The following is a 10,634-nucleotide window of genomic DNA, read 5'->3' on the forward strand; positions in this document are numbered from 1 at the left end:
TCAACGATCGGGATTTCGTCACATAATTCGGTGCACAAATTCAGTGCACACCTTTCGGTAACTGTAACATTACTCATATATATAATAATAATAATAATAATAATAATAAAAAAAAAGGAACACTTCCATGGCAACATAACCATGAAAAATCTAAAATGGTATCATGTAAAAATTGAGAATTGTAGGGTCTGTTTGGTTCATTATTCTGATACTTTTTAGAATAATATTTTGAATAAAGTTAAATTGGGCGGGTATTACGATGTAGGATTTAAAAATTAACAAAAATACCCCTCATGTTTATTTATTTACTAAATACTCCTATAATAAAATATTAAAAGTTAACAAAAACACCCCCAACCCACCCATTAAATACGGACAGCCGGCCACCACCGCCGGAGGGTTGTTGGGGTGTTTTTGCAATTTCTAAAAAAAATATTTAGGAGTGTTTAGTTAAATTAACAAATTTAGGAGGATTTAAAAGAAATTGAATAATATAGAATAATATTTTGAGAATAAGTCAATTATACTGTTTAACTTTATTGGAAATACTAATAATAGTATTCCCAAGAGTGTAACAAACGGAGCCGTGAATTACGGCTCCGTTTGGTTCACTTTTTTGTAGTTTTTAGAAAAGTTTTTTTAAAAAAGTTAAAAAAAGTTGAATTGGGCGGGTATTATAATGTAGGATTTGAAAATTAATAAAAATATCCCCTATGTTTATTTGTTTACTAAACACCCCTATAATAAAACTTTGAAAGTTAACAAAAATACCCCCAACCCACCCATTGAATAATCACAGCTGGCCACCACGACCGGAGGGCGGCTGGAGTCACCATATCGGAGCATGATCGGTTGGATCTTGCCGGTTGTGCGCCGATATGGCCTTTGTCAGCCAGATCCACGGTGGATCTAGCCGTTGTCGGCTAGATCTGGCCATTGACAGTCAGAGTTGCCCGCATTTGCTCGTCAACGATGGCCAAAGATACGACCATCGTTGATGGTCAACGACGACCATATGTTAGCCGTCGTTGACGTCTGGTTACGACCAAAGATCTGGCTGTCAACGGCCAGATCTTTGGCCTTCGATCTGGCCTTTTCTGGCCAGATCTACAGTGGATCTGGCAGGAAAAGGCTAGATCGGAGCATTACCTGCCAGATTCAGCTGGTAGTGTGCCATTATATCAGATTTTGGCCAACTTCCGGCAGTGGTGGCCGGAATCTGGTATAATGTGGGTTTTGGGGTGTTTTTGTAATTTTGAACAAAAATATTTAGGGGTATTTAATTAAATTAACAAATTTAGGGGGTTTAAAAAAGGTTGAATAATATTGGATAATATTGCAGGCCGTGTTTGGTTCATTATTATTATCCATATTCTGGATCTGATTTTTCAAATAATGTTTAGCACATTATTCCAGAAATATTAGCCTATTTTTTAATTACTTTTAGACCCCATAAGGTTATTAATTTTATTAAATACCCCCTGAAAAAAGGTTTAAAAATTAGCAAAAACACCCCCATGACCCATACTTGCCAGATTCCGGCAACCACCATTTTAGACCCCATAAGGTTATTAATTTCATTAAATACCCCCTGAAAAAAGGTTTAAAAATTAGCAAAAACACCCCTGCGACCCATACTTTCTAGATTCCGGCAACCACCATCGGTGGTTGCCGGAATCTGTACAACGGTCTACCTGCCGACCAGAAATGGCCGAAAGTTGTAGGCCAAAACGACGACCAAGCAGGCGGTAGATCTGACCTTTTCCGGCCAGATCCGTGGTGGAATTGGCCAGCGATTTTCTGACCAGATTTCGGTGGTGGTGGTCGAATCTGGCACTGCAGGTGGTGGGGGTGTTTTTGTCATTTTATATATTAGGGTGTTTAATTAAATTAGCAAACCTAGGGGCTTTTTCATAAATTTTTAAATTTTACCTCGTAATACTCCTCTATCTAACTACCAAATATTATTTTCAAAATCCTATCCAAAATAATAAACCAAACACATCCGTAAATTTTTGGGCATTCTACTGTTTAACTTTTTTGGGAATACTAATAATAGTATTCTCAAAAACCAACCAATCGGAGCCTATTACATTATTCGTCCATAAGAAAGAATTCATGTCGTAGCCTTGTTAAGCACACAAATTTTTCTGGCCGGATTTGCACCGTTCCCGTGAACCATCTCCGCCCATTCAACCGTCGTTTCAGGCCTGATCTAGTTGGATTCCTGCACCACCGAATCCTCTAACACTTCTATCTGAATCCTCACATCACGCTCACCAAAACCCCTCTCTTTATTCTCTAATAACTCCAATTCCACTCATCTTTCTGCATTCCAAGTCTCTGCTAATCGTCGAATTTCTTTAGTGTTGATCTATGCTTTGCTATTTGAAATGTGTTGTGTGTAATTACTTGGTCGCCGACGATTCCCCATCATTTCCAACCTTCCCATAGCCAACCCGCCCACCACAAATTTGACAAAATTCCTCACCCAAAGCCACCACCCAACTCTCCCAAAACATTTATCCATAAATATGATTTCTTCCTCAAAGCCATCATAATAAATCTAACCTTGTGAACAATACCACTATCCTACTCTCAAACTGAAGAATAAATAATTTAAGAAATAAAATGAGAGATGTTAATTCTTTTTTAATAGAGAATTTACATAGAACAGATGGTGTGCATAGTAGGAATCATATTATAGAGACTTGGAATGCGGAGGTGGCGGAGTTAAAGATGAATTTGGGAGAGAAAAGATGAGTGGAATTGGAGGTATTAGAGAATAAAATTCAAAGGTTAAAAACTTAAAATCATAGAAAGTCGAGAGCGAGAAAAATAGGAGGTTTGTTAGCACAACATAGAGTCCATTGTGATTTGGGAAGAAATTAGGAAATGATGGGTTGATTGGATTTACTAAACTTCATACTATATTTTATTAATTTGGCTGGATGGTGATAGTGGCTGGGTGGTTAGAGATGAGGATGAAGTGAAAGGTTCAAGAAGGGGGTGCCATTGAAATAAAATTGAAAATAAGATGGTCAATTCCCAATTCTGCTAATAAAACTGTTAATGGTAATTTGGTAATAGCATTTATAATAATGCTATACTTACAAATAAATCTTATAAAGATCTTCATACAAAGCGATGTAACAAAAAATGAATGGAAGAGTGAATTTAATAAGTTTGACTTTTTGTTTTATTTTTTTATTTATTTTTTATTATCTCACTTTTTATAAAGATCTTTGTAAAATTTCTTTGTAAGTGTAATATTACTTATAGCATTTATTAGATCCCAAAAATCGATAATTGTGTATTGATTTAAGGGTGAGAATTTAGAATTTATGAAACAAGGTGGGAACTTGTGGATTCGCGAAACAAGGGTGGGAATGTCGTTTACTCTTAATCAATCAATCCAGGACTACTAGTATCTGATACTCTTTTCCAGAGATGGCAGCTTCCATTGTAAGCTCCGGGTCAATCGCCCCGTCATTGTCAAAGAACAATGTGAGCAAATTCTTTGAGAATCCACTCACAAGCGCCACCCCTTTCTGTGTTGCAGCCACGGGTGTTGCTCTAGAGTCTCTTAAATTCCAAAACACTATCTCCGGCAACACCGACCCGTATCCCTTCTCTGTGTATTTTCTCACAATAACTTGATAATCTGTTTCCCAAGGATTGTTTCCAGCTCTATCAAACTCCATGTCACTAAATACAAACAGCTTTTTAATCATCTGTTCTGGCTTCAACTTCCCATTCACTGCCACTTGTAATATCAAATCAAACACTTTCTGAAAATTAGTGTTCCTTCCCCAATCCATGCTCCTCACAAACTCAGCTTTTGATTTTAGATCATCTCCATCCACTATTTGAAGCTGAGGGTTTGCACTGAAAGTGATTATTTTTCCCTTCCATGGCTCTTCACTTAACTCAGAAACCAGAATACCCAAAGCCACTGAGACCTCCATTGGTATTCCTGTCATGCTACCTGAAACGTCACTTACAGCTAAACAGTTTCTCAATTTACCGTTCTTCATCAAATCATCAACCATTCTCTTCCACTGGAGCTCTGCCACTTGTCCACCGTCGGCATCCCCCAAAGACGCTATGATATCATGTGGAAGCAATGCACCCGCCGCAATTTTCGCCTTACCAGATTGTACCTCTTCTAAGTATTTACTGAATCGTTCTTGGTCATGTTTCAAGAACTTCTCTTTATAAAACTTCATGGCGACAGAGGCTACTTTGTTATACGGTATCAAGTCCCATCTATTTGCACCAATGTACACTTCTGGCAATTCAAGAACCTTCCGCAGTGGTACTAACACTTGTTTTCTCAACCGATCACGAACTCTATAAGCGTAATGAGCCTCTTCGATCCCTTCATATTCAGGATAAGACTCTCTGGGAAAAACTTTTCTTGGATACTCGCAAAACAACGTCGATCGATCAAACGATGAGTCAATAGAGGGGCACCACTTAGCTGCTAGACTCACTTTCCTAAAATCACCAGCTTCATAAAACTTCATGTCGTTTTTCAAACACTCCGCGAAATGATCTGAAACGCCGTCGTACAAGAACCGAAAATCCGGATCAAGTGAATATTCTCCATACTTTCTTTGCCATCCCGAATCGTTTTTTTTTTAACTTGCTCGCTTTTTCTTTCACAATTGTTCCTTTCCTCTGCGTTCTTGATTCGTGTATCTATTGGAAGAACGATTGTTTGCGGGCTTTTCTGCGTTGTTTGCGGCCTCTCTGCTTCTGATCTGTAGCCACGTGTTCGTGAGACTTTCTTCTTCTGCTTTCTTCCTCTATCACTCGGCTTTTTGTAATTTCCTCACGTCTAGACCTTCAGAAGTCGGTAGATTATCTCTGGTAGACCTTAAAATACCCGAACTCCGCAAATGACGCCACGTTGCATGCAAGGGTTGGGGTGGAGCGAATGTAACCAAAGCGCAGCTGTGTAGAAGCCTTCCTTGTCGGACTTGCGGTGCCACGTACACCTCTTAGATTACAGATAGTTTGAGGGTGGTCAAGGGTTTTGGGCCCATGCAGCTTGAAGTCTTGGGTCAAAGCGTGAGGTGGAGTGTTGGGGACCACGTGAAAGAAGAAATCGAGACAAGGGTTGCCTGAAGAAAGAAAAGTGGGTGAACCATTCTCGGTGAAGCCCATGGGCGGCATTGCAGCCACCGTGTTTTGTTGAAATGGCCACACATCAGATCAATGAAACGGTCAGCCGAGGGTTGCTGTGGCTGAGACTGTGATGGTTTGGGGCTGTTTTGTGGAGCTCTGGTGGACCCAACAGAGAAGCCATTGGGATATTTTGTTGTTTATGTATGATGTGGGGTTCACAAAGTTTTGAAGTTTGAGTGATAAGAAGATGGTTTGTTGTGTTATGGCGTTTTGAGTTGAGAAGCTATTTGCTATTTATATTGAGAACGTTACTTGGTGGCCAAGTAGTGTGATATTATAATGTAAAGGCGGACTGATTTGGCCGGCAACGTTGAGCTGCAAGCGGTTACTTTTCAATTTTAAAATATTTGATGTTTACAGAAGACGGTGCATTTTTTTACTTTAAAAGGTATTTAACTTTCAATCCTTGCGTGATGGAGCGGTAACACTGACATTTAGATGTCGTTCAAACATTCTGCCAAACGTTAAGGTGAAAGTCAAATAACACCTTTGAAAAGTAATATGATTTGTATAAGCAAGGTGTTTATTTTGCAACCTTTTAGTTGTTCTTATTATAGGCTTAGCAGTGTCATAGTTTAGCCGACTAGAAATGTATTGCCCAATTCGATTATAGAGACAAATCAAATCAAAAATTCAAGTTGACCAATTTGATCAGCCGCGGATCCAACGAGGAAAATTCTTTAAAGCGTTTGATAATTCAAAACTCAAAGGTGGAACTTTCTATGCAGTAAAACTGATCTGCAGATTTAAAAAAATAAATAAATAAAAAAACGTTATATCCAAATCAAAGTTATAGATTTCTCTATCAATCTCCTGTGATTGCCTTCCCTGTCAATTATTTTCGCCAATTCGGTCATCTCCAGTATGTAAATCTTTACTAAACTCAAACCAGGATGATCGAAGTGGTGAAAATTAATTGACGAGAGGCCTAGTTTTAAGTTAAAAGATCTCATCTCTCTCTCTATATATTGATTCATAATTCAACGTTTTATGTTGAAAATACTAAATTTTAAGGTGGAAGTAAAGAAATAATTTTAAGCACGTCATATTTCAGACTAAATATCTTGATCTTAGAAAACGATGGGTTGAAAATGAAATACAATCGGACAATTCATTGCCAGTGCGATGCTGGATGTACAAGCAATGCTTTAAGACAGAATACTTAATACAAACAATGTGTCGTATCTACCTACTTGTAAATCAAGAATTCGGAAACATATATTGATTGTACCACTTTAATTAAAAAAACATTAGGTTAAACTGGTTTAATCAATCATAAATATAGAGAATCTTAGGATCAGCAACATAGATCAGCTAGTATGCAATCAAGGCATACGAAGTTTAATTTTGTAATACAAAGTATGGGAACCACTTAGGGTAATTGAGTGTGGATGCAGAGGCCTAGGCAGCACAAATCTCCAACAAACAGCAGCAACAAAACTGCAGCCAAACTGCAAATACAAGAAAGAAGAGGAGGAAATTATAAATAAAAAAAAAAATAAAACCGTCTACCAGCTTTTAGCAGGTCATTCATCATTCCTCAGAGATTCAGTTTAGCTATGAAGCAGCTATATTTACAACATTATATCCAAACAAATTCATGACTCAAGTTAGTGGTGCTTTGCATACAATAGTACAAAGCTTAGAGCAGGGTTGAAGCATTTTAAGATTGTTCTTAAACTAAGAATTGGTTGCTGCAAATAAACATTAATTCCTGTTATCTCTAAGCCTTCTTATAGTGTTCTCTGATCGATTCTATAACAATATGGCTGTATCCTCTTTTACGAAGAGCAAAAATCTAAAACGTTGATCAACATTAAATTTTTCCCTATGCCATTTCACGTTTGGTGAGTTTATATTGTCAAACCCAACTACTCCAGAATCTAGTCTCTAATGGTTCGTTTGCTAAAGCTAAGAATTTTTGCTGTTTCTTCAAAGGAAGTTTTTAAGATTTTTTATCAGACTTCTGTATTAGTTTAACAATCTGTTGACAGATTTTCATTTAAGACATGGCAGTTGGGTGACCTAAGCAATGAACACATATATCACAGAATTGCCTAGCCCAAACAAATTACTTTCGGTAATTAGAAACATTATCATATATCTGTAGAATAGAGACAGTAATCACTTACCATCCTTTAGAAAGGAACAGCAGCCAGTGTCATCTTGCCCTCAGGTGTGGTGGAGGAGGAGGTGGTGGTGGTGGTGTGGGTACCCTTCATAGAAATAGCCTGGTAGCCCGGGGAGGGGGAGGCCCAGGTGGTGGCGGAGGTGGGAAGTCTGGTGGCGGTGGTGGAGGTGGGTAGCCTGGTGGCGGAGGATACGGAGGTGGCGTCCCTGAATTGCATGACAACACAAATTGTTTAACCTCATATAATCAATTACTACACATAAATAACTTATCTTCAGCCAAAGTTCAAGAAAATAACACTTCACATAATAATACGAAATTAAAAAGAGAAAAAAAAAAAAAGAAGAATAAAATCAAATCCCGTACCTGGTGGTGGGTAAGGAGGAACAGGGCGGTAACTCATTGCTAGGAGTTGGACGCTCTAATGGCAGAAAGATAGAACAGTGAGTAACTTGAGTGTGGAGGCCACTACATACACCAAAATGCAGAGGAATTTAATAGACAAAAAGGAAGTTTCCCACTTACTTTTCTTCAAGATGAGCGCCAAAAACTACAAGACGACTTGCCAGTGAACCGGATACAAATATACAATCAAGATCAAGAGTGAAATAAAATTTATCCTTCACGTGTCGTGGCGAAACGACGTCGATCTTAAACGTTCCAACTAACTCTTCTGTTTTTCACTTTTCAACCACCATTCAACATCTAACAACAACTGGTTTGTCTTAACTGATTTTTTAGTTTACAGTTTGGATCTCTCGGCGAATTTCATTTCTTAATTTCCAAAACCACAACTCCAAACAGAACTTCACTCAATTTTTTCTTTTCATAGAGCATCATTTGATGCCCATCGTATGTGATTTCAACTTATAAATGAATAAGTAACTAGTTCCTATATAATATTGAATATTAAATAACTACACCTTCATAATAAATAATATAATTACTTTTAGATAGTTAAATGATTTAATATAAACTCTTTTGTATATTATTTAAGAGATTTTGAGTTTAAATCGCTCACCTATTATTAGTAAAGATAACTATTAAAATTCTTATATAATTGATAATTTTAAAATCTCAAAATCTCTGTGAATTAATTGAAATACGCATAAACTCAGATATCCATGATCATTTAAAAAAAAACATCTAATATTCAAACCAGGACAGATGCCTAATGAAGAAAAGTCTTAATTAAGATGTTTGGACAAAATCTCGTTAGGGGACCCAGCAGTGGAGTTTTAATTATGAGCGAAATCCGTGATCTATGGCCATGAATAATACAATACAGAAATATTCATAAGCTGTGGAAGCATCATATAAGACTCCGAGCCTGGAAATTTCTAGCTTTTTTCCTGGGATAACAACTAGTCAACAAAGTATCAGAAATTGCCGATCCTTTTACATAAATAACCCTTCTGGATAACTATGCCGCCAAGGATTCTTCCAAAATCTGGAATGTTGCTTTCCCTGTCGAGACAGGCTTCATTGCTAAGGAATTAAAGCCGTCTGTATAAAATATCTTCCTTTATAAATGGTAAAGTTTCCCAGCTTTTGATCACCAATCTATAACAAAAGCAACACCAGAAGAATCCCAATTTCATACACATAACTTCCAGTCAATCATCAACCATCATGACAGGAACACTTGAAGAAACACAATCAGGTCCACCATCATCATCTCCAAAAGCTAAAGAAAAAGCATCAAATGAACCCCAATTGTCTTCCACTGTCACAGAGGCAACACAGCCTCAGCCATCTTCAACTCCACCCTCCGAAGAGGAAACCAAGAAATGGGGCACCCACATCATGGGAGCACCAGCTGACCCTACTGCTCACCCAGACAACCAGAAGGCAGCCTCATGGAACGCTTCAGATCATCAGCAAATCTACCAGCAGCCTTACATAGTTTACTCCCCTATTGAAAAGCCAACTAACAACCCTTTAGAGCCTGTGATTCATATGTTCAATTCCTGGAGCCGGAAAGCTGAGACTGTAGCCCGCAACATCTGGCACAACCGTAATTTGCATATTTTAACTATTCAAGAATATATATTTTTATTGATGCATGATCAATTGAATCACCAATTTACCTTATTTTTTAACAAATTTGCAGTCAAAACTGGGAATTCTGTATCTGAAGCTGCGTGGGGAAAGGTAAATTTGACAGCCAAAGCAATAACAGAGGGAGGGTTTGAGTCTCTTTTTAAGCAGATATTTGCAACTGATCCAAATGAGAAGCTAAAGAAGACGTTTGCCTGTTACCTTTCCACAACAACTGGTCCTGTTGCTGGAACCCTCTATTTATCAACTGCTCGGGTGGCTTTTTGCAGTGATCGTCCCTTATCTTTCACTGCTCCATCGGGACAGGAGACTTGGAGCTACTACAAAGTAATTACATTTTAACTAAATTTATCCCAATCTTGACGATTGTAAATAACCTTTCGGTTGTGAACATTAAATAAATATAACATTCCCTTGGCATGTTTTTGAAACAGGTCATGATACCTTTGGCAAATATAAGCAGTGCCAACCCAGTGAGCATTAGAGAAAATTCATCAGAGAAGTATATTCAGATTGTCACCATTGATGGGCACGAATTTTGGTTCATGGGATTTGTTAATTTTGAGAAAGCATCACATCACCTCCTGGAAAGCGTGACAGAATACAGAGCAACTGGGAGTGCAGGACAACCAGTACATGGCTAGCATTTTTGTTGGTCCGTCTTCATCCTTCTTGAAACTCTGATATTCTCTGCTTGTAGTTGATTTCTACTATGTAAAAAGTATGGTGCACCTGTCAGTTGGGTTAAATTCATATATGTTTCCAATTCCATTTTCATGTGTATTCGTTTGTTTGTTCCTAGACTACGATGTTTTCATACCAATATGTAAAACTTTTGGACCGAGTTTTCTTGTAGATATGTTTCAATAAACTTATACAACCATATTTGTGTAATCTTTGACAGACTGATAAATTTGTGAACTTTCATTCTGTGTATAAATCTTCTCTTGCTTCAGCTTAGCTGGGATATTATTTATGTTGGGGAGGTGAATTATATTCTGAAAAGCAGAGAAGCATTAAGCTAAATAAGTTATTAATCTCTGATTTACATTTTATGAACTTCTAATCCATGAACTTGTACGATTTCATAAAAGGTAGAGTTGAGTGCATCAATATCATTACAAGTTGAAGCTCACAATTGTTAAATTTACACTAATAACTAAAATTTCAAAAGCTCAAATTCAACATAAAGGTCTTAAAATTGTAGGAAATTCCTAATGCCTCCAGGAACCAACGGTGCCGCTTTCTA

The 10,634-nt window shown here is 37.6% G+C and overlaps 1 protein-coding gene, 1 long non-coding RNA gene and 1 pseudogene across 2 annotated transcripts; 1 reads left to right on the plus strand and 2 right to left on the minus strand.

The window, feature by feature from the left end:
* Positions 1 to 1,990: 1,990 nt before the first annotated feature.
* Positions 1,991 to 5,187, minus strand: LOC116137899 (annotated as a pseudogene).
* A 2,247-nt stretch (positions 5,188 to 7,434) lies between these two features.
* On the minus strand, positions 7,435 to 8,015 carry LOC116137894. Its single transcript, XR_004129241.1, has 3 exons — positions 7,850 to 8,015; positions 7,691 to 7,745; positions 7,435 to 7,530 (listed from the first exon to the last, which is right to left on the minus strand). It is a non-coding gene; the product is annotated as an uncharacterized LOC116137894 (long non-coding RNA).
* A 766-nt stretch (positions 8,016 to 8,781) lies between these two features.
* LOC116137907 (GEM-like protein 5) lies at positions 8,782 to 10,331 on the plus strand. The gene is made up of 3 exons (XM_031423602.1): positions 8,782 to 9,341; positions 9,438 to 9,712; positions 9,820 to 10,331. Exons 1-3 carry the CDS (start codon positions 8,957 to 8,959, stop codon positions 10,027 to 10,029), a joined length of 870 nt encoding a protein of 289 aa, XP_031279462.1. The 5' UTR covers positions 8,782 to 8,956; the 3' UTR covers positions 10,030 to 10,331.
* The last annotated feature ends 303 nt before the right edge of the window (positions 10,332 to 10,634 follow it).

The sequence above is a fragment of the Pistacia vera genome, unplaced genomic scaffold (genome assembly GCF_008641045.1).
Source record: "Pistacia vera cultivar Batoury unplaced genomic scaffold, PisVer_v2 Contig337, whole genome shotgun sequence".
NCBI lineage: Eukaryota > Viridiplantae > Streptophyta > Magnoliopsida > Sapindales > Anacardiaceae > Pistacia > Pistacia vera.